At 42.7% G+C, this 24727-nt stretch overlaps 1 protein-coding gene across 1 annotated transcript in view; it reads left to right on the top strand.

The window, feature by feature from the left end:
* Positions 1–508: 508 nt before the first annotated feature.
* The window catches only part of PANK2 (pantothenate kinase 2), a 34586-nt gene continuing 10367 nt past the window's right edge, over positions 509–24727 (top strand). Inside the window, exons 1-3 of the mRNA XM_081096810.1 lie at positions 509–818; positions 17885–18237; positions 24443–24696. Coding sequence (XP_080952936.1) covers positions 560–818; positions 17885–18237; positions 24443–24696 — 866 coding nt within the window. The 5' untranslated portion in view covers positions 509–559. The remainder of the gene's footprint in view (positions 819–17884; positions 18238–24442; positions 24697–24727) is intronic.

Genomic DNA, 24727 nt, shown 5'->3' with positions numbered 1-24727 from the left:
GGAGGAGGGTGGTAGTGAGAAACGGCGCAGAGGGGCTGGGGTCCTCCCTACACGGCAGCGGAGGGACCAGGCGAGGGACAAAGGCTCAAGCCAGCCGCAGCTGCAGCCCTCCCGTCCGCCAAGAGACGCTGCGGGGCACGGCCTGGCGTGGGAGCGCGCGGCGGCATCCCGGGAGAATTCTGGGTTCCCGGGGCGCCGACCTCTCCGCCCAGGGTGGGGGCCACTCCACCCACGCGTCCATAGGGCGGCGCCGCCATCGCTTCCCCTGTCAGCCCCACCGCCTTTTCCTCCTCCGCAGATCCCGGAGCCCCTCCCCCGCTCCCTGCACCGCCCCCCCGTCCTGAGAGTCTTTTATTGGACGAACTTGCAGTCACTCCACCTCGAGTCGGGGAGCCGATTGGACAGGAGGCCTGCGGGCTGCCCCCAGCCTGCTGGGATTGGCTTGCTGCGCGTTGTCGCAACGGAAGAGGCGGCCGGCCGAGGGTGCGCCTCTGCTCCGGCTGGACTCGCCGAGGAGGCAGCGAGGGGCTGGCTTGGGCGGCAGCAGCGGCTGCCGCGGATGGGAGCGGGCCGGCTGCGTGCGCCCATGGAGCGCCACGGCAGGGCCGCCGCTACCTCCGCCTCGTCGACCCGGGAACCGGCGCCCGAGGAGCCAGATGGGCGGGGGCAGGAGCCGCTGCGGCGCCGGGCGAACAGCACGTCGGTCCCCGCGGCCGGGACCTCGGCGGAGGGAGCCAGGCGGGACCGGCACGGCTCCTACAGCGGCGGTACCGCGGTCTCCCGCCAGCGCGTGGAAAGCCTGCGGAAGAAGCGGCCGCGTAAGTGCCCGGCGGGGCGCCCTCGCGGCTCGCCCTGCCCCCTTCCGGCACGGCCGCCGTTTTTCCCGCGCGGCCGCGGGGGGACAGTGCCCCCGCACGGTGGTCCCGGGTTGGTGCGTGGGCAGAGGGCGGGTTGGAGGCCTGGGGCCCCCCACACGCCGGGGCTTTGGGGTTCGGCCCTCGGGCGCGGTACCTGCTGGTCGGCGTGGAGGGCTCCTTCCCAGACCCCTCCTCCCTCTTAGCTCCCTGCGCGTTCTAGCACCGCGAGTCGCGGGATTTCATCTTGGAGAAGGCTTCTTCTGACTCGTCTCCACTCCCCCCTCCCCCCAAATCCTTTGCATCCCCAATGTCTGTCTGCCGTGGGTTTTCAAAGAGCTGCTCTCCAAGACGTTACATCTCTTTTTTTGTCTGCAAATTTCGGGCTTAATGGAACATGCTTAATTGACCCTTGAGTTGCTGCACGGCTAAGACTGGATTCCGTGTTCTGTGCACCAAGCTTTGGCTGCCCCCCCACCCCCACCCCACCCCCACCCCACCCCGTGAGAATTCGGGTCATCTTTCACCCAGCTACCTCCTCTATATTCTTTACATCTATTTGCCAGAATTCACAGTTCAGGACTGGAGCATTCTGGGCATTAAGGCCTTTTATTTTGTTTGTTTGTTTGGAGGGATTCTCATCTTCCTGAAGCTCGCCTTGGGAGTTGGCACACGCTCTTCCCAGAGAATCGTTTTCTCCATTTTGTTATGTTTCTTTTCCCCGTGTTCAGATCTAGCCCAAATATTTCCTCATTATACGTCTTCAGTTCTAGCACCATTGATTCAGTTGAAAGTATCCGCTGCCCCGATACTCTAATCTGAGCATTACAGTATAGTAGCATTTTACATACGGTTAGACTTTTTTCTTCCTGTTGTAGCCAAATTCCTATGTCAGGAAATCAGCTTGTTTTAAATGCAGATTATGAGAGTGAAAGTGGCAGGATGAGTGAGGTTTTTTTTTGGTTTGTTTGTTTTTGGGATGGTCTTGTACTTTTGTCCGGCCACCCAGTTGCTTTACTTTCAACTTACAGGATTTGGATGATTAAATGCAGCCCTATTTTGCTATGAAGAGTTTGGGGCGTTTTCAGTTATATTGTCTTTTCCTGTCCTCTTAGAGAGCTGTGGAAAGCATCTGCTCTCAACCTATACCATTGTTAGGGCCAATTTACCTGGGTTGTGTTTTACTTGAGGAGCACCTGATTTTTAAGCAGTGCAAAACATTCGATCCTTGATGGTTTTGTGAATCATTGGATATGGATGCAAATTCCAGAGATTCAGCAAATAAGAATCACAGCCCTATAGCTAGTTGTCTGTGGCCATTGGCCACAAGGATTCTAAATAAGTATTTTTTGAGTGTTGCTAGGGCCAGGCTCTCTAAAAACTTTATTTTTTAATTAAAAAATTTTCAGACACTTTGAGAGATTTAATAACTCAGTAGTCCTTACAACTCTGAGGTAGGTGGTAGTATTCCATTTTACAGATGAGAAAACTGGGTTCCATTTACCTGGTGTCAAATGGCTAGTGAACAGAACTCTAAACTCAGGTATTTTAGCTTCATAGCATCTTCTCTTGACCTCCATCATCTACAGTTTGTTCATGTTCTAGTAGATATTTCTTCATTACTCTAAGAGCAAGCATAATCATGATCTTTTGTGTTCAAGGTTTTCTTACTTGAGGTGAAAATTTCTAGTTATAGTGTACTTCCAAATTTTGAGCATAAAAAATGACCAGGGGAATTAAAAATGCAGATTCCTTGGGTTCAGTTTTCTTTTTTTGTATCAAAATCTGGAGAGGGTTCTAAGAAGCTCCTCCTATCATTCAGAAACAGGTGACACCAAAGACCACTCTGAAAACCAGTGGTTTCGTGGGCAGTATAGGGGGTGGGGTAGCATTATATAAGGTGGTTTTGAAACTTCTTTTAGGAACTAAGACAAATATGTCGTAGGATTTATTTTGTTGTCGTCTGCTGTTTGGTGGCATCAGGTAGAGACCTGCTGAAGAAATAAGTAAAGTACTGTTCTTCCTCCCATTTGCTCTTTCTGTACTGTGCCAGGATGCACCTGTTGGAGGGAGAGGCAGCGTGTCACACTGCTGAATCCTCCAAGAATATACAGTTGATTCTGGAACAACACGGGCTTGAACTGCATGGGTCCGCTTACATGAGGATTTTTTTCAATAAATACTTGTACTGTTTCCCATCTGCAGATGCAGAGGGCTGAGTGTGTGTATTGATCCGTGCCATTTTATACTTGAGCATTCTCACATTTTGGTATCTGGAGCGGGAGGTCTTGGAACCACTCCCCCTTAGATATTGTGGGACAACTAAGTTTTTGGGGAGTCAAGTTATATGGATTTTTGACTGCATGGAGGTCAGCACCCCCCCCCCCCCCAGCTCCCCCATGTTGTTCAAGAGGCAACCTTGGCCTGGCTGGTGTGGCTCAGTTGGTTGAGTGTTGTCCTGTGCACCAAAAGGTCACCAGTTTGATTCCCGGTCAGGGCACATTCGGGATGTGGGTTTAATCCCCGGTTGGGGTGCATGTGGGAGGCAACTGGTCGATGTTTCTCATATCAGTGTCTTCTGTCTCTCACTTCTTTTAGGTCTTTCTAAAATTAATAAAAACATTTTTTAAAAAGAGGCAACCTTACTTTGTTCTTAACTTTTGATAAAATAAAGACTAAATCTGTATTTATTATTGGGAGAGTTGGGTATGAGGGGATGCCACTTTCCTTTGGAGGTTAGCAAACATTGTTCTGACATTATTACAATAGTCTAAAGGTAGAATACTACTTGTCATTTGAAACTAGAGTGAGCTATTCAGTTTATCTTAGGAGTTCTTGTGGGCTCTGGTTATAGTCATGTTCTGCCACACATGTTCCCTACAGGAGTGTGGTTCCCCAAACTGTCCTCATCCCAGACTTAACACATCACAGTCATTAGGGTGAGGCTAGGCATGTGTATGTCTAAGAAGTTCTTTATTTTATTTTTGAATAGTTGATTGTTGTTTTTTTTTTGAGAGAGAGGAAGGGAGAGGGAGTGAGAAACACCGATGTGAGAGTGAAACATCCATTGGCTGCCTCCTGAACACCCCCTACCTGAGATTGAGCCTGAACCCTGGGCATGTGTCCTGACTAGGAATTGAACCGGCAACCTTTTGGCACAGGACGATGTCCAACTAACTGAGCCACACTGGCCAGGGCTCTAAGAGGTTCTTTAAAAGTTTTAGATTAGGTGGAGTATGTATTTTAGGATTGAGAGAAATACCAAATAAAGATTGGTTTAAAATGATGGAAACAAAGATTCTAATTATGGTAACATAGTGCTTACTTGTTGATGTTAGAAACTATGCCAAGTATTTTATAAACATCTCATTTAGGTCTCACAATTATCCTGTGAAGTAGATATTTTTTCTTTTCTTTTTTTAAAAATATATTTCTTTATTGATTTCAGAGAGGAAGGGAGAAGGAGAGATAGAAACATCAATGATGAGAGAGAATCACTGATTGGCTGCCTCCTGCACACCCCCCAACCAGGGATTGAGCCCACAACCCAGGCATGTGCCCTTGGTCGGAATCGAACCCGGGACCCCTCAGTCCACAGGCCGACTCTCTATCCACTGAGCCAAGCCAACTAGGGCAATATTTTTTATTTCTAATGTCCAGATAAGGAAGTAGGCTCCGTAAAATTGTCCCTTTGTCCAAGGGCATGCAGTGAGTTACTAAGGGAGATGTATTTTGGTTCTAGGTGTCTGAATTCAAACCCAGTATTCTTGACTTACCCCGTTTTGGAATGTGATTTAATCCAGAGCAGTGGTCTGATATGAAATCACTCAGAAGTTTAAAGAAACTCTCAACATGCACCTCTTAATTTTTCAAATTTTAATGAGGTATGATTACATACAGTAAAGTGCAATTTTGACAAATGTATATACTCATGTAATAGGAGAACATTTTAGTCAAAGGCCCCAGATATGCAGGAGATGTGAGACCCAGGATCAGAGTGTTCCATAGCAGTTGTGGGGATGAGCTGGCTCTTTCAAGGTGACTCCCAAGCAGGTTGTAGTTGCCTGGGAGATCTTTTGGACTTAACTGATTTTGGGCTCATCCCAATTATAGAATATCCTTAACCTCCATTAGTTCAGAAAATAAAGCTTTTGTTTGTAGCTTGATAATTTTAAACTAGAAAATGGATTGCTTTTCCTTGGCTTTGGGAGAGCATCAATGTTAGCAGAATGGAACTGGTGCTGGGTCCTGGGGAGACTGCCCTTTATCAGATGCAGTGTTCCGTTTTCAGTTGGGGAATTAGGAAGGGCTGCCCAATAGAAGCTAGGGAAAAGGTTAAATATGTTGCTTTGTAGCCCATTTTTGAGAGACAAATGGGAGAGGATGCCTCTTGGCTTACTAACTTTAAATGAAATCGAAGTAAACATGACCCCTCTTTTAGATATATAACATATAAAACATTAACTAGGTCCTAAAAATAGTCCCATTATGCAACTGTATAAAATAAAGTGATACATTTTGTTATTTAAAGGGACCTTATGTATGAATCATGTATTTAGAAAATACGATAATACAGTTATTCAGTGTTGGCATCCCAAACTTCTGTTTATCTGGGGGAACCATAAGCAAGAAGAGATGTATGTTATTAAAAGTAATTGCTTACACCAATCAGAAAGGATATATGCACCCATATGTTCATAGCAGCACAATTCATAGCTAAGATCTGGAAACAGCCTAAGTGCCCATCAGTAGATGAATGGATTAGAAAACTGGTACAGCTACATGATGGAATACTATGCTGCTGTAAAAAAGAAGGAACTCTTACCATTTGCAACGGCATGGATGGAACTTGAGAGCATTATGCTAATTGAAATAAGCCAGTCAATGAAGGAAAAATACCACATGATCTCACTCATTCATAGATAATAGAGACCATTATAAACTTTTGAACAATAATAGATACAGAGGCAGAGCTGCCTCAAACAGATTGTCAAACTGCAGCGGGAAGGCCGGGGAGGGTTAGGGGGCAGGAGGGAGGGGGGTAAGAGATCAACCGAAGGACTTATATGCATGCATATAAGCATAACCAATGGACATAAGACACTGGGGGGTAGGGGAGGCCAGGGGATTGTCAAGGGCAGGGGGGCGGGGGGGGAAGGACACATATGTAATACCCTTTGTAATACTTTAAGCAATTAAAAAAAAAAAGAGTGAGGAATCTAGACCCACCAAATGTGGGTTCAAATCCTAACTCTATCATTTGCTAAAAAAAAAAAAAAAAAAAGTAATTGCTTAGACCTGGCTGGTTTTGCTCAGTGGTTAGATCATGGGCTCTCGGACTGAAGGGTCTTTGGTTCGATTCTGGTCAAGGGCACGTACCTGGGTTGTTGGCTCAATCCCTGCTCCAGTGGGGCACCTGCAACCAATTGATGTGTCTGTCTCACACCCATGTTTCTCTCTGTCTCTCCTCCTCCCTTCCAGTCTCTCAAAATCAATGGAGAAAATATCCTTGGAAGAGGATTAACAACAACAAAAAGTACTTGCTTAAAAACATTTTGAAAGGAAAGACAAGGAACAAGATAGTAGACTGTAGACTGTTGGAGAAGACCTTATCAAGTAGTAGAAAGAATGACTATCTTAACTTGTCATTTAAAAGGTCAATGATGTTCCTTGGGCTTAAGTTTATTTATAACTTAGCATTTTTTAGGTTCATAACTTGGGAAATCTTTTTGTTCAGGTACTTTTCTTTCTCAGTTTATGTCAGTGAAAGTGACTAGGAAGTGAAAATCCCCTGTTTAAAACAATGGCCTAAGTTTTGCTGTCTAAAAGGAAAAGTAATTGCCCTGGCCGGTGTGGTGTGGCACAGTTGGTTGAGCGTCCTCCCCTGTAACAAAAGGTCTCTGGTTAGATTCCTGGTTGGGGCACATGCCTGGGTTTCTGGCTCAATCCCCAGTTGGGGGCATATAGGAGGCAGCCAATTGATGTTTTTCTTTCTTTCTCTCCCTCTCCCTCTCTCACTAAAAAAAAAATCAATTAAAAAACATTTAAAAATGAAAGTCATCTTGCAGTTTTTAGTTGTCTATATTAGGTTTTGTGTGTCTATATTTTCTGAATGTAAAGTTTATTATTGAGCCTGCTGATTTTATAGCATTGTATTTTCTAAGTATCTAGCCCCTGAGTTAAAACTATTTTGTGAATAAGAATAATTGTTATATCTTTTTTTTTAATATATATTTTTTTAAATATATTTTATTGATTTTCCACAGAGAGGAAGGGAGAGAGATAGAGAGTTAGAAACATCGATGAGAGAGAAACATCGACCAGCTGCCTCCTGCACATCCCCTACTGGGGACGTGCCCGCAACCCAGGTACATGCCCTTGACCGGAATCGAACCTGGGACCCTTCAGTCCGCAGGCCGACGCTCTATCCACTGAGCCAAACCGGTTTCAGCATGTTATATCTTTTTTTATTAATTAATTTTATTGACTTAGAAAGGGAGAAAGAGAGAGACAGACAGACATCAGTGTGCGAGAGATACATCAATCGGTTGTCTCCTGTACGTGCCCTGACCGGGGATTGAACCTAGTTATGTGTCCTGACTGGGAATCGAACCTGTGACCTTCTGGTGTACGGGATGACCCTCCAAACAACTGAGCCATACTGGCCAGGACAAAATACAGTTTTTTGTTTTTTAATTTATTGATTTTAGAGAGAAAATAGATTTGTTGTTTCGCCTATTTATGCATTCATTCATTGGTTGATTCTTTTTTTTTTTTAATGTATTTTATTGATTTTTTACAGAGAGGGATAGAGAGTTAGAAACATCGATGGGAGAGAAACATCGATCAGCTGCCTCCTGCGCACCTCCTATTGGAGATGTGCCCGCAACCAAGGTACATGCACTTGACCGGAATCGAACCTGGGACCTTCTAGTCTGCAGGCCGATGCTCTATCCACTGAGCCAAACCAGTTAGGGCAATTGGTTGATTCTTGTACATGCCCTGACTAGGGATCGAACCTGCAAACAATGCTCTAACCAACTGAGCTACCTGGCCAAGGGCCTAAGATAATATCTTTCAATGTGAGGATAAGGATTGCTGTGTAGACCAGCCTAGGGTTTGCATTTACAATATCTTCACCACATGTTGGAGAATTAAGAACATTTTATAGATCATATATTTCCCATTGGAAAGCATAGCAGTTGTTGGGACCTATTATGAGAGACATTGTACTAAAGATGGTTTTACATAAATAATCTGTGAGGGATAGTTTAAATTCTTTCTAGAAATGTGTCCTGTGTCAAGTATAGATTGTCTAGACTGAGTATTTTGGAGGTCTTAATATCAAGAGGTCTTAATATGCAAAGGGCTGCAAACAGACTAAAATATCAGTGAAAATTAATGGAAGGGCTTACTAATTATATATAATAGGTGTTCTCTTGGTGAGATATGAGGAATGTGATGGTATAGCAAGAATTGCTTTGATTTTTCCATTCAGGAGCGCACATTATTTTGAATAAGTACTCATTATATATAGTATATAGTATATAGTATATAGTATATGTGGTAGTCTCACAGTGAATGATAGGAATCTAAGCCCCTTTAGATAGGCTAGATGCCTATAAATAACAGAATTGTATGGCCTGAGACAACTACCTTAGCCATTATCAGAGTATATGTCTAGTTGACCTCCCATGCCTCTCAGTGCCTTAGTTCTTGGATTAGAAAAAGGCTTTGATCAGTAGTTCAGAGAAAAATCCAGAAACCATTAAAGGCTATATACCAAGGAGATGAACTGAGTACTCTCGTTGCTTCTATTTTTTCCTTATATGTTGTTAATTTTTATTTAAAGTATGTTTTATTAAACTGCTTTTTAATTTTATTTTCTTATTAACCCAAGAATATGTATTCTGTGCTCTTAAGTTGGTACAGTTACCTTTGAGAAGATACCTGTTAAAGGATTTAGGAAATCTTGGTTTTTGAGTCCCACCTCTATCTTTCCTTGACTGTGACCTTGGGCTCTTTTGCACTGTATTTATTTATTTATTAAAATATATTTTTATTGATTTCAGAGCCTAAGGGAGAGGGAGGGAGAGATAGAAACATCAATGATGAGACAGTCATTGTTGGCTGCCTCCTGCACGCGCCCTGCTGGGGATAGAGCCCGCAACCCAGGCATGTGCCCTGACTGGGAATTCAACTGTGACCTCCTTGTTCATAGGTCAATGCTCAAATCACTGAACAGTGCTGTCTGGGCTTGCACTTTAGGTCTTAAGCTATAAAGTGGGATGATTATAGTACTTAACTTGATAGTCATTGTAAACATTAAATGAGTTTATGTAATAAAGTCCTAATAGTGTTTGGCTGTTAATAGATGATTACTTAATGGCTATGTATTAATGTTTCATTAATCTAAGGAAACAGGCAGGAATAAGGCTTCATTTGCTTTAGGCATTACAAAATCTTCCATTGGTTTTAGATACATGTCCAAATCTTCAGATTCCATTCCTGTTGATGTGAATGTTTGTTGGTGGAGTGCTGTGCCTCTTTACTATCCATTAGGTTGGTATTATCCTAAAGTTGTTGGTCAAAGAATAGCACTGCTAGTAGGAAAACGGGAATTTGAAACTTCTTGCTTCAGTTACAGTCAAACTTCAGTTCTGGAAGTCTCCTATCTCTCAATCAGTTCGGTTCTCGAGCAAGTTTCACTGAAAAAATATTTGTTGTGGAACAAAACTTCAGTTTTAGACCTGACAACCCTTTCATGCCAATACCTCACCAGGACAAAAAGCATCTCAGGCAACAAAGGAGAGAATGCGTTTGTTGCTGGTGAAACCATTAGCACAATTTAAAAACATACAGAGACGATCAAGAGTGCTAATGTTGCTAAGGGTGTGAAAGTACTCACAAGACAACAATCACAGGCAATTGAACAGGTAGAAAAATTGTTGATTTGGATTAACAAAAAGCAGCCTGTGACAGCATTTCGGAGGCAGTGATATATGAAAAATTCTTTAAGGCTAGTACGGGGTGGTTTGATCAATTTAAAAAAAAGTATTTGTTTATAGCTTACTAGAGACCTGCTGCACGAAGATTCATGCAAGAATGGGCCTTCCTTCCCCTGGCTGCTGGCCCCGCCTTCATTCTGGCCCAAAGCCGCCTTTCTGCCTTTGTTCTGGCCTGGAGCCGCCTTTCCGCCTTCCCACGCTGCCATTGGCCCCACCTCCGGTCGCTCGCTGCCTGTGTATGCAAATCAACCCGCCATCTTTGTTGGGTTAATTTGCCTACTCACCCCTGTTTGGCTGTTGGGTGTCACAAAGGTATGGTCATTTTGCATCTTTCACTTTTATTAGTGTAGATAAACAGTACATTCGAGTTGTGCTGTATATAAAAACGGTTAAAATGGAATCATTTTGGGGGTCTGGAATGGATTAATTAAATTTACATTATTTTTAATGGGAAAAAAATGATTTGGTTTTCTAACAAACAACTTCTCAAACAGTCTTCTGAAATAAATTAAGTTCAAGAACTGAGGTTCCGAGGAGAACCAAGATGGCGGCATAGGTTAACGCTGGAGTTTGCTGCTTTGAACAACTACTTCAAAAGTGAAACTAAAAGACGGAACGGACATCACCCAGAACCACTGGAACGCTGGCTGAGTGGAAGTCCTACAACTAGGAGGAAAGAGAAACGCATAGGGACACTCAGAGGAGGCGCAGTGCTGAAGTCAAATTCTGAGGTGCGGAGTGCGCGGAGCGGGCTGGCGGCGGAGGGCGCGGTTGGCGTTTTCAATCGGAAGGGAGTCGCAGACTCTGAGCTCCAGATCCGGGTGAGTCTTTAGGGACCCAGACTCAAACGGGAGAAGTGGGTCTGCCTGGCTTCGGTCAGAGCGAGTGCAGCTTTCTCTCCGAGCTTTGCAGCGGGTGCTGGGACTCAGAGAGGCAGAGCCCCTGGGGACAGGACTGAGAGTGGCCATAACTGCTCTCTCCAGCCCACCCTGTTGATCCTGTGCGACCCGCCCCGCCCAAGCCCTGCACAGAGGCATTTGCCGGATAGCCTCAGGCAAACGCCAGATTAGCACCTCCCTAGAGGACAGAAGTTCTCTCACTGCTGACACAGCTGATTCTCATAGCCACTTGGCCTGGAGGTCAAACCCTCCCTGGAATTAGCTACAACAATCAAAATTTAACTATAAGACCACGAACAAAGACCACTAGGGGGTGCATCAAGGAAGCATAACAAACTGCAGAGACAAAGAAACAGGACAAAATTGTCAATGGAAGATATAGAGTTCAGAACCACACTTTTAAGGTCTCTCAAGAACTGTTTAGAAGCCGCCGATAAACTTAATGAGATCTACAAGAAAACTAATGAGACCCTCGATGTTATATTGGGGAACCAACTAGAAATTAAGCATACACTGACTGAAATAAAGAATATTATACAGACTCCCGACAGCAGACCAGAGGAGCGCAAGAATCAAGTCAATGATTTGAAATGCGAGGAAGCAAAAAACACCCAACCGGAAAAGCAAAATGAAAAAAGAATCCAAAAATGCGAGGATAGTGTAAGGAGCCTCTGGGACAGCTTCAGGCGTACCAACATCAGAATTATAGGGGTGCCAGAAGATGAGAGAGAGCAAGATATTGAAAACCTATTTGAAGAAATAATGACAGAAAACTTCCCTCACCTGGTGAAAGAAATGGACTTACAGGTCCAAGAAGCGCGGAGAACCCCAAACAAAAGGAATCCAAAAAGGACCACACCAAGACACATCATAATTAAAATGCCAAGAGCAAAAGATAAAGAGAGAATCTTAAAAACAGCAAGAGAAAGAAACTCAGTTACCTACAAGGGAATACCCATACGACTGTCAGCTGATTTCTCAACAGAAACTTTGCAGGCCAGAAGGGAGTGGCAAGAAATATTCAAAGTGATGAACACCAAGAACCTACAACCAAGATTACTTTATCCAGCAAAGCTATCATTCAGAATTGAAGGTCAGATAAAGAGCTTCACAGATAAGGAAAAGCTAAAGGAGTTCATCACCACCAAACCAGGATTATATGAAATGCTGAAAGGTATCCTTTAAGAAGAGGAAGAGGAAGAAAAAGGTAAAGATACAAATTATGAACAACAAATATGCATCTATCAACAAGTGAATCTAAGAATCAAGTGAATAAATAATCCGATGAACAGAATGAACTGTTGATTATAATAGAATCAGGAACATAGAAAGGGAATGGACTGACTATTCTTGGGGGGGAAAGGGGTGTGGGAGATGCGGGAAGAGACTGGTCAAAAATCGTGCACCTATGGATGAGGACAGTGGGTGGGGAGTGAGGGCGGAGGGTGGGGCGGGAACTGGGAGGAGGGGAGTTATGGGGGGGAAAAAAGAGGAACAAATGTAATAATCTGAACAATAAAGATTTAATTAAAAAAAATTAAAAAAAAAAAAAAGAACTGAGGTTCCTTTTTTTTTAAAAAAAATATATTTTATTGATTTTTTACAGAGCGGAAGGGAGAGAGATAGAGAGCTAGAAACTTCGATGAGAGAGAAACATCGATCAGCTGCCTCCTGCACATCTCCTACTGGGGATATGCCCGCAACCCAGGTACATGCCCTTGACCGGAATCGAACCTGGGACCTTTCAGTCCGCAGGCCGACGCTCTATCCACTGAGCCAAACCGGTTTCAGCCCTTTTTTTTTTTTTTTTTTAATTCATTTTTATTGATGTCAGAGAGGAAGGGAGAGGGAGAGAGAGAGAGAAAAAATCAATGATGAGAGATAATCATTGATAGACTGCTTCCTTCATGTCCCACACTGGGGATCAAGCCTGCAACCCAGGCATGTGCTCCGACTGGGAATTGAACCGTGACCTCCTGGTTCATAGGGTGACGGTCAACCACACCAGCTGGGCACTGTTGCTTTTTTAAGAGTGAGAAAACTTTTTGTTCTGCTAGGTGCCAGGGATAGATAGACTTTGTGTGGTTCTTGCCAGGTTGAGTTAGTCTTGTTACTGGGAATAGAATTTCTGTTGGTATAAAAAAAATTCAGGACTCCCCCTAGGATTGAGTTAGAATGGTTGCTGAGGAGTCAACCATAGTGTTCTCTTTAGAATTTCATTGACACAATTATTAGATTAATTTGGCGAAAATTGAATGATTAATAATGTTTAATTTTCCTTCCTGGAACAGGATACATCTTTTCACTGCTGTGTCTTACAGCACACCATTTTAATAGCTATCATATATATTTAGTATTAAATTTATTTCTAAACATTTTATGACTTTGTTGTGCATGACATTTTTATGTCATTTTCTTGTGGTTTTTCTTATAGGGGAAAAGCTATTGGTATTTGTTTTTTGGTAACATACTAAAATTTTTTTTATTCTGTTGGTTTGATTTGCACCCCTTTGTGGGCTTTGCGCACAGTCTTGTTGTAGTTAAGCCTTGATAGTTGTAGTTATCACTGGGAGGAATTGACCTCCAGGCCAATTGGCTGTGAGAATCAGCTGTGTCTGCAGTGGGAGAACTTCTGTGCTGGAGCCACCCTTCTGGGGCAAGACTTGCTTCAGTGGGGCTTTGGTGCTCACTGAGTCTGCCCCCTGAGTGTGTCCCTTATGGATCTGAGGAGTTGTAATCTGGATGGTCCCACTCTGACCACTGGGTACATTGGCTCTTGGATCGCTAAGGAGATGCTAATTTAGCCTCTGCCTGAGGCTACCCAGCAGGAGCTATGGAGAGATCTGCAGATTACTCTTCTTTGTTTGGGGTTTGGAGGTGCCCAGATGAGGCCCAGCTGTGAAGCATTGCAAGCTGATGTGGGGCCTTGGGCCTTCTCTTGGAAGTTCTGGGTCTCTCTGACCCAGCTGCAGTTTGTTAGGTAATTTTAGATTGCAAAGGGCCAGGCCATTCATATGCAAAAGCCTCTGTGCACAGCTTGGGTGGGGCGGGGTCTCAAGGAATCAACAGGGCAGAGCAAACAGCTATGGCTGATCCTCAGTCCCACCCTAAGAGGCCCTGCGTCTCAGTGTCCTGGTAATCGCTGCAAGCACCTCTGAGAGAAAGCCGCCCTCGAGTTCCGCCTGATGCCAGACAGTCCAGTTTTTCCCTCTATGAGTCTGGATCCCCAGAGACTCACCCAGAACTGCAGTTCAGTTCAGTCGGGAGCTTGTGACTCCCTCCCAATTGAAAAAGACAACTGTGTCCTCAGTTTCCAGCCCTTTCCGCGTGTGCCTCTGTACCTCTGCACTTTACTTCCGCACCTCCTCTGAGTCTCAGTGTGCTTTTCTCTTTCCTTCTGGTTGTAGAATTTCCACTCAGCCAGCCTTCCTGTGGTTCTGGGTGATGTCCGTTTTGTCTTTTAGTTGTATTTTTTTTTAATATATTTTATTGATTTTTTACAGAGAGGAAGAGAGAGAGATAGAGAGTTAGAAACATCGATGAGAGAGAATCATCGATCAGCTGCCTCCTGCACATCTCCTACTGGGGATATGCCCGCAACCCAGGCACATGCCCTTGACCGGAATCGAACCCGGGACCTCTCAGTCCGCAGGCCGACGCTCTATCCACTGAGCCAAACCGGTTTCGGCTAGTTGTATTTTTGAAGTGGTTGTGCGAGGCAGCAATTTCAGGTGTTTACCTATGCCGCCATCTTGGTTTCTCCCCTAAGATTTTGATATGACTACTTTTATGCTTTAAGATAAAAACAGCTTAAAGCATCCATCCAACTCTTCCTCATTATGGGACTCCAGTGTGGGTATTTTACCATTTATTCATCTTCACTCTACTTGTATAATCTTGTTTTAGATGTATCTTTTAAAGTAAGCATATAATTGAATTCCCTCTTCAATCTGAAAGAGAAATGTGACTTATTTGTGATTACTGACATGTTCACATTCATTCTCATCATTCAAATTTTTGTGTTTATCATATTTTTATTATTTCTTTATTTTTGAACTGATTTTTTCCTACGTATTTGAAGATCATTTGTTCATTTTTCTTCTTCTGGATGGTTTAATGCATTTAAGCCATCACTTCTTCATTGTTTAAAATTAATGAGAATCTATATCTTCCTTTCCCTAAAAAGATAGAACTGCTGCTTGCTTTCACTTCACTCTATTTCTCTTCCCTCTTCTACTTCCTGTGTTGAAATCATGTAAGTATTTTAGTTCCAGATTACTTATTTTTCTAAAAGTTAGCATGTATTGCTTCTTATTTTATTTTATTGATTTCAGAGAGGAAAGGAGAGGGAGAGAGAAACATCAACAATGAGAGAGAATCATTGATCAGCTGCCTCCTGAATGCCTCCTAGGTTGGAGCCTGCAACCTGGGCATGTGCCCTGACCAGGAATCGCACTGTGATCAGTGTTCACCCATTGAGCCAAGCTGGCTGGGCTTTATTACTTCTTTTGCTTATCATTGCACTTTATAGGTCGTAGATGCTTTTAAGATTATATTGGAGTGTATTTTCCTAATTATTTCAGAAAAGGTCTTATGGTAGCAAATGTTGAGCTCCTTTATGTGTGAAAGTGTGTTTTGCACTGCCACTTGAAAGCTGATTTGTCTGGATATGAGTTCCAAAATCTTTTTCCTTATCACTTTGAAGCTATTGCTCCGTTGTCTTCTAGCATCTGTGTTGCTGATGAAATCTGATTTCATCCTTATGTGATTTATGTATCTTTGTAGGAATTCACTTTCTTTCCTTTGGAAAATTTTAGGATTTTCTGAAATTTCAGTACGTGTCTAAGTCTTTCCTTTCTCCACTAATTTATTCTGTTTAACACTTAGTGGATCTTTCAACCTCATGATTAGTGTCCTTCCTCCCCTATCTTCCCCTGAAAATTTCTAGAACTCATATAAAATAGGTGTTGGACTCTGGTTCTATATTCTGTATATCTGTCTTACCTTCATACGTAAGAGGCATTTTGGAAGAATTTCTGTTTTCCTATGCCTATTTTGTTGCTGAATGTACTTGTTCAGCTTTATTTTGGAAATCAATTTTTCTCCTTTTTTGTAAACATGTCTTTATTGAGGTATTATAATCTACTTAAAGTAAACTACATTCATTACAAGTGTACAGTTCCATGCATTTTGACAGATAAATACACCCATGAAGCTGCCTCTTGCACACCCCATGCTGGGGATCGAGCCTGCAACCTGGGCATGTGCTCTGATCGGGAATGGAACTGTGACCTGGTTCATAGGTCAGTGCTTAACCACTGAGCACGCTGGCCAAGCAATTTGTCATTTTTTTAAATGGTGTCTTATTCAGTTTTCATGGATGAGATCTCATTTACCACGGTGATATTTATGATTCTTTTTTTTTTTTTTAAATATATTTTATTGATTGTTTTACAGAAAGGAAGGGAGAGAGATAGAGAGTTAGAAACATCGATGAGAGAGAAACATCGATCAGCTGCCTCCTGCACATCTCCCACTGGGGATATGCCCGCAACCCAGGTACATGCCCTTGACTGGAACCGAACCTGGGACCCTTCAGTCCGCAGGCCGACACTCTATCCACTGAGCCAAACCAGTTTCGGCGATATTTATGATTCTTAAGTCTCCTGTTTATTCTTGCAACTCTTTCTTCAGCTGTTTAGCTTCTTGTTATTTGTGGTGTTGATTTCCCTTTTGGTGATTCTAGTTTGTAAAGTGTTTTCTCTGGTGTGAGGATTGCTGTTTTCCTGTCAGAGGATGCAGTGTCTGTTTACCACTCTGTCAGATTGGACTGACTGTAGGGGAGAGATGGGTCATATGGCCAGAACTGGACACCTATTTTTTCTGGGTAATAGCTACTTGGATGCTGTCCTAAATCTTGGGTTCAAGTGCCTGTGCTCATCGCCTCTGTTGGCTGGAAGAAGGGGGAGAAGGGGAGTGGTTCTCAGTAGACGGAAGTAGAGAGCCTGTCCACATTTCCCCACCAGGTCACGCATGACTGCACCAGAGCTCCTGTTTTCCCATGACAGTCCCCCATCTATAGCTTGGGGTAACTGTCATGGGGTAACACCACATGCTCTCCACACCTTCATAGCTGCTGCCAATTATTGTAGCATTCCTCTGTTTTTAAAAATATATATATTTCAGTTGATTTTAGAGAGAAAGGAAGGGGGAGGGAGAGAGAGATAGAAATATCAATATCAACATCGATTGGCTGCCTCCTGCATGTCTCCTGCTGGGGATTGAGCTTGCAGCCTGGGCATGAGCCCTGTCAGGGAATCGAACCTGGATCTTCTGGTACATGGGTTGACGCTCATCCACTGAGCCACACAGCCTTCCTTTTTTGAGGTTTCTGGACAGTTATTGCCGTTATCAACCTTGTTCTAATGATAGTATCTCTTCTTGTTTCCAGAGTTACTTTAGAAAAATATATCAATAAGTCTATATCTTCAGTTATTTCTGGGGTTTAAGGTGGGAGGGGAAGTCATGTATATCTGCAGTCCATCTTGATCCAATCAATCTCTTGAGGCCATTATTTTTGGACAGTTTTTTTGGTAACAGATATTAATTTTGAAACATCTGTTTCACTGAAGTCCATTGAAACCTCTTAAGGACATTAGGTTTTGAGAGAAATTGAACCGTGAAGCTTACTAGTTTGCGTACTAACAGAGCTCCAAAAACTGCCAACTTTTCTTCTCTAAGCCAAGGGCAAGGGTGAAGATTTTTATTCTCAATCTTTTTAAAAAAAATATCTTTTTTATTGATTTCAGAGAAGGGAGAGGGAGAGAGAAATAGAAACATCAATGATGAGAGAGAATCATTGATCAACTGCCTCCTGCACACCCCCACCAGGGAATGAGTCTGCAACCCGGGCATGTGCCCCGACCAGGAATTGAACCGTGACCTCCTGGTTCATAGGTCAACGCTCAACCACTGAGCCACACCAGCCGGGCTCCCCCAAAGCTTTTTTGTTTATATATTCCTGGGAAACCTCAGGATATGAAATAAGTTTTGAATCTAGTAAGTGTAAATTTAGTTTTCATGAAAAAGCTGTTCTGACTTTATTTTTTTCTTTCCCACTTAGTTTTTCCATGGTTTGGCTTGGATATTGGTGGAACCCTAGTCAAGCTGGTTTATTTTGAACCCAAAGATATCACTGCTGAAGAAGAAGAGGAAGAAGTGGAAAGTCTTAAAAGCATTCGGAAGTACCTGACCTCCAATGTGGCTTATGGGTCCACGGGTATTCGGGATGTGCACCTGGAGCTGAAGGACCTGACTCTGTGTGGACGCAAAGGCAATCTGCACTTTATACGCTTTCCCACTCATGACATGCCTGCTTTTATTCAAATGGGCAGAGATAAAAACTTCTCAAGTCTCCACACTGTCTTTTGTGCCACTGGAGGTGGAGCGTACAAATTTGAGCAGGATTTTCTCACAGTATGCATTTTTTTAGCTTATATACAATTTATGGGAATCTGATTGTTTAAAATAATACCAGTAGCAAGGGGTGGAATCATTTCCATCCCTAATGGAATGTGAATATTCTTTTCAAATTAAGATTAAATACAAATTAGCAATAGGAGTTAGCCATCTAGAGATTTTGTTGTATAGTTTACTTTTTGCACAATTCAGATGAAATGATGAGAACCAGACTACTAAAAACATAGTATTTTTTAATTCTTTTAGTATGAAAAAAATAGTGACACTGTGATAAGCAGAGTAGGCGATTAAATAGAAACAACATCATTAAATATTTTTTCTTTTTTTTAAAGATCTTTTTGATTTTTAGAGAGAGAGGAAGGGAGAAGGAGAGAGAGAGAAACATCGGCTGCTTCCTGCATACCCCCTTCTGGGAATCGAGCCCGCAACCCAGGCATGTGCCCTAACCAGGCATTGAACTGGCAACCTTTCAGTGCGTGGAATGACACCCAACTAACTGAGCCACACCAGCCAAGACAAGGTCATTAAATCTTGAACATTGAGCCTCGCTGGTGTGACCCGGTGGCTGAGCATCAGCCTATGAACCTGGAGATTGTAGTCTGGATCCCCAGTAGGGGGTGTGCAGGAGGCAGCTGTTTTTCTTCCTCCCTCCCTCCCTCCCTCCCTCCCTCCCTCCCTCCCTCCCTCCCTCCCTCCCTTCCTTCCTTCCTTCCTTTCTCTCTCTCTTTTATTTCTTTTCTTTTTTCTCTCCCTCTCCCTCTCTCCGCCTCCCTCCCTCCCTTCCTTCCTCTCTCTTTTTCTTTTATTTCTCTTCTCTCCCTCTCCCTCTCCCTCTCCCTCTCCCTCTCCCTCTCCTCCCTCCTTCCCTCCCTCCTTCCCTCCCTCCTTCCCTCCCTCCTTCCTTCTCTCCCTCTGAAATCAATAAAAATATTTTTTTACAAAGAAAATCTTGGACACTGAGATGGGAAGAATAATTTAAAAAAAGTAATGTCATTTCATGTCATAAAATTGTTTCCAATCTTTTTCCCCTCTAGTTTTTCTTGTCCCCTTAATTGTTTCTTGGCAAGTTTACTTAAAAAAAACCCCAAACACCCAGGAATTTACAAATAAGAACAGAAAAAGAAAAAAGCCAAGGAACTCTGTTTCAAAGTGGTGGTTTTCAGGTCTCAAAACTCATTGGAGATGGTTCACAGCATAGCCTTCTCTCTCTCCTCAAATGCCTTCTGTTGGGTTCTGTGCAGCACCCTTGTTAACAGGAATCTCTGGACACTAGGGGCGTGGAATTGGGCACTTGATTTTGTTTTCATTCAGTGAACATTGTGTGCAAAACTTTGGGGCTAGGTCCTTTGAAAGTGGACGTGGTTGTAGGTAAGAGAATTGATAAGTGAACTGACTAAGACTCTGATCTTTAGCTTTAACATATCTTCAGTGACCATGTTTTTAATGCCACTGATGAGAATATTATTCTAGAGATTCTGCCTTTACTTATGTCAGTGTACATTTCTTTTTCCCTCTGTGTGTCACTGTATGATTTATGACCTTGTTTTCTTTCTTTGTCCTCTATCTCCTGACTTTCTCCCATAACTGATCATAATCATATAGAATTGAATTTAAAAAATGAATTTTTAAACAAGGTTTTATATTCTTTGTTTGAATTTCCCTTGGTTGTTGGTTTTCAGTGGTTTCTTTTTCACCTGTGAGTAGGGGAAAGTAGCAGGAGGAGAGAAGGTTCCCCTTCTTTGTGGAAGGATCATAACTGATGGGTAAAGGAGAAAACTTCTCTATTTCCGGACCCTGCAGAGATGCCCTTTGGAACATATTTAAATATCATTCAGGCTGTTAACCAGAGGTTCAGTGTTGTATGGTAACTCCAAGGAGAGCGTGCAAAGTAGATTTTATTGTTGTTTGTTAATCCTCACCTGAGTATATTTTTTCCATTATTCTTTAGAGAGAGTGGAAGGGAGGGAGGGAGGGAGGGAGAGGGAGAGGGAGAGGGAGAAAAAGAAACTTTGATGTGAAAGAGACACATCGATTGGTTGCCTCAAACATGTGTCCCAACCAGTGCTGGGGATAGAACCTGCAACCCAGGTATGTGCCCTTGATGGGGAATTGAACCTGTGACCCTTCAGTGCATGGGCTGATGCTCTAAAACCACTGAGCAATACTGGCCAGGGCAAAGTAGATATTAGATCTTAGGAATTCTTAGGCTGTTGGGGTTTCTCATTTGTATGTACCAGCATTGTCCTTGAAAAGTATGAAAATGAAATGCTTATACAATTCTTTGGTTAGGACTGACTAATGATTAGGATTGACTAATACTAGTATTTAATAAGCCACAGTAAAATAGTTTAAAAAAATTTTAGATAGTTTTTTAATTTTTCAATTACAGTTGACATACATTATATTAGTTTCAGGTGTACACCTGAAATGATTAGACATTGCATAACTTACTAAGTGATCATCCTGATAAATCTCATGCCCATCTGACACCACACACAGTTATTAGAATATTAATGACTATGTTCCCTATGCTGTATGTTACATCCCATGACTACTAGTATTCTATAACTACCAATTTGTACTTCTTAATCCTTTCACCTTTTTCACCCATGCCCCCCCACCCATCTGGCAACCATCAAAATGTTCTCTGTATCTAAGTGTGAGTCTGTTTCTGTTCTGCTTGTTCATTTATTTTGTCTTTCAGATTCAGTTGTTGATTGTTATGTATTTATTGCCATTCTATTGTTCATATTTTTAATCTTTTTCTTCTTATTCTTAAAGAATACCCTTTAACATTTCATGTAATACTGGTTTGGTGGTGATGAACTCCTTTGGCCTTTTTTTGTCAGGGGCTCTTTGTCCTTCAATTCTAAATGATAGCTTTGCTGAGTAGAGTAATCTTGGTTGTAGGTCCTTGCTTTTTATCACTTTGAATATTTCTTGCTAATCCCTTCTGGCCTGCGAAGTTTTTGTTGAGAAATCAGCTGCCAGTATTATGGGAGCTCCTTTGTAGACAGTGTAGGCAACTAATTGCTTTTCTCTTGCTGCTTTTTTTTGAAAATATATTTTTATTGATTTCAGAGAAGAAGGGATGGGGAGAGGAAGAGAAACATCAGTGATGAGAGAGAATCATTGATTGGCTGCCTCCTGTGTGACCCACACTGGGGATCTAGCCTGCAACCCAGGCATGTGCCCTGACCTGGTTTATAGTCTGACACTCAACCGCTGAGCCATACTGGGTGGGCTTTTGCTGCTTTTAAGAGTCTGTTTCTATTTGTCTTCAATCCCTGCTGGTTTTTACAGCCTGAAGTTATGGGGACTTACCTTCCTTATAATGAAACTTTGGGCAGGGGGAATGGTGTGGGGCTGGGATCCCTTGCGCCATGGGGGTGGGGGTGGGGGTGAGGGTGGGGGTGGCGGTGGGAGGGAACCTCTGCTGTGGAGATAGCTGTCCCAGTTTTTATCCTTTACACATGGGTGTGGGACCAGCCAATTCTGAGTCTCTGCCTTTCCATCCAGTCTCTCTGTGGCTTCTTCTTTAATTCCCTAGTTGTATGACTTCCATTCAGCCTGATTTCAGGTAGTTCTGAATGATGGTTGCTCTGTAGTTTAGTTGTAATTTTGATATGCTTGTGGGAGGAGGCGAGTACTGCATTTACCTACACCACTATCTTGACAGGTTGTCAAAGCTTAATCTCTGAAATAGTTTTAAAATATTGAGTTTACCCTTTAAAAAAAAAAGTGAATCAGATTTCCTCACATTGAGTTTGCATGTTGGTGCAAAACTTACATTTAGTAACTTTAGTTAATGAAATGACTTATTCATTGTCATCTATCAGTTAGGGTGGGATTCATTGGGAATAATAGTACTTCAGGATTCTAATAGGTCACCATTGTAAAATGGCAGTGTAAGCCCAGCTGGTGTGGTTTAGTTGGTTGAATGCCCTCCCATGCACCAGGAGATCACTGGTTTGATTCTCGGGCAGGGTTCATGCCTGGGATTCGGGCTCGATCCCCAGTATGGATTGTGTATGAGGCAGCGGATGGATGTTTCTTTCTCTCTCCCTCCCTCCCTCCCTCTCTCTCTCTCCCTCTCTCCCTTTCTCCTTCTCTCCCTCTCCCCCTCTCCCCCTCTCCTTTCATCTGTCTGAAATCAATAAAAACAGTAAAAAAAATTGACTTACCTAAGAAATGAAGATGCTAGTGCTTGAGATTCAGTTGTTAGGAAGTCGATATTTAAATTTGTCTTGGCAGGGAGGGCTTGAGCAGATGAAATAAGGATAGTGATGAAAAATTCAAGGGCCTGGGTTTGGTTAGAGGAGTACCTTAATATATATTTTTTCCTTTTAATCTTCACCTGGGTATATGCTTATTGGTTATATTTAATTTATTTTTTAAAATGTGTCTTTATTGAGTTTATTTTAAATATATATATGTATGTATGTATATATGTATATATATACATATATATATATTTGTATTGATTTCAATACATATATACATATATATTTCAATACATTTCAATACATATATATTTGTATTGATTTCAGCGAGGAAGGGAGAGGGAGAGATAGAAATATCAGTGATGAGAGAGAATCATTGATTGGCTGCCTCCTGTATGCCCCACACTGGGAATTGAGCCACAACCTGGGTATGTTCCCCGACCGGTAATCAAACTGTGACCTGGTTCATAGGTTGATGCTCAACCACTGAGCCATGCAGGTTGGGCGTCTTTATGGATTTTAGAGAGAGAGAGAGAGAGAGAGAGAGAGAGAGAGAGAGAGAGAGGAAGTGGGGGAGAGAGAGAGAAATAACATTGAGCCCTAGCTGCTTTGGCTCAGTGGATAGAACCTTGGCCTGTGGACTGAAGGCTCCTGGCCCTGGTTGGGGGCATGTGGAAGGCAACCAATCAATGTGTCTCTCACATCGGTGTTTCTCTCTGTCTCTCCCTCTCCCTTTCCACTCTTTCTAAAAAATTAATGGAAAAAATATCCTTGAATGAGGATTAAAAAAAGAAAAAGAAAAGAAATAACATTGATCGGCTGCCTCCTGTATACACTCCAACCGGGAACCAAACTGCAACCTGGGCCTGTGCCCTGACTGGGAATCCAACCAGTGATCTTCTGATGCGTGGGATGACACTCAACCAATGAGCTACACTGGCTAGGGCTGCTAGTGATTATAGAGAGAGAGGAAGGGAGGGAGAGAGAAAAAACATTGATGTGAGAGAGAAACATCCATTGGCTGCCTCCCATAAGTGCCCAACCAAGTAATCAAACCACAAACTAGGTATCATGCCCTGACCAGGAATTGAACCCATAACCTTTTTTTTAAACATATTTATTTTAATTGATTTTAGAGAGGAAGGGAGGGAGGGAAGGAGGGAGGGAGAGAGGGAGGGAGGGAGAGAGAGAGAGAGAAAGAGAGAGAAAGAGAAAAAGAAAGAAACATCAGTGATGAAAGAGAATCATTGATTGGCTGCCCCCTGCAAGCCCCACAATCCGGGCATATGCCCTGACTGGGAATCGAACTCTGACCTCCTGGTTCATAGGTCGACGCTCAACCACTGAGCCATGCCTGCTGGGCTTAATCATTTATTTATTAATTATTTAAGTGAAATGAAGTTGTTAATAAAGTTTTAAATTCTGATTCTGCTAAAATTTCCATATCCTCCAGAGTCTAACTCATTTAGTGAAAAATCTTATCCTTCTCATTGGCCACTTGCAGCCTTTTGGCTTTAGGTTATTGGTAATAAAGTGTGGCCTACTTTGTTACTGCTCCATAGCTTTGAGGATGGTCTTTTGGAAGGCAGATGTCAGTCTTTGTGTCTCCCGCCAAGTGTCACCAGGTGCTTGCATCACTTAGTTTTGGGGGCCTGCTTTCCAATAGGGCTGTGACCTTGGCTATGCTGCTTCATGCCTGCGAGCAGACATCTTGTTTTCTGCTTGGGTGTGGGCACCTTGCTCCAGCTGCCGCAGTGGTTTGTAGGTAGAGTGTATTTGGGTCTGTGGGAGCAGGAGTCTGTCTTATCAGTCCATTCCTATTTGTTGTCTCCAGATACGTTCTGTAAAGCATGCACAGACACTACACATCCTTGAGTGCTTTTATGATTTGTTTAATATGGATGGGATGCCTTATTAAATGGAGTTTTTATTTCTGTTTGGCTTGTTAAAAAGTCTGAAAACATTTTATTTTATTACAGATAGGTGACCTTCAGCTTTGCAAACTTGATGAACTAGATTGCTTAATAAAAGGAATTTTATACATTGATTCAGTTGGATTCAATGGACGGTCACAGTGCTATTACTTTGAAAACCCTGCTGATTCTGAAAAATGTCAGAAGTTACCGTTTGATTTGAAAAATCCATACCCTCTGCTTCTGGTGAACATTGGCTCTGGGGTTAGCATCTTAGCAGTATATTCCAAAGATAATTACAAGCGCGTCACTGGTACCAGGTAGGTCTTTTATATTCTTGATATCATATGG

Source organism: Myotis nattereri (assembly GCF_964212035.1).
Source record: "Myotis nattereri genome assembly, chromosome: 8".
NCBI classification, from domain to species: Eukaryota; Metazoa; Chordata; class Mammalia; order Chiroptera; family Vespertilionidae; genus Myotis; species Myotis nattereri.
The sequence above is the reverse complement of the archived record's forward strand: the minus strand, read 5'-3'. Positions and strand labels throughout refer to the sequence as shown.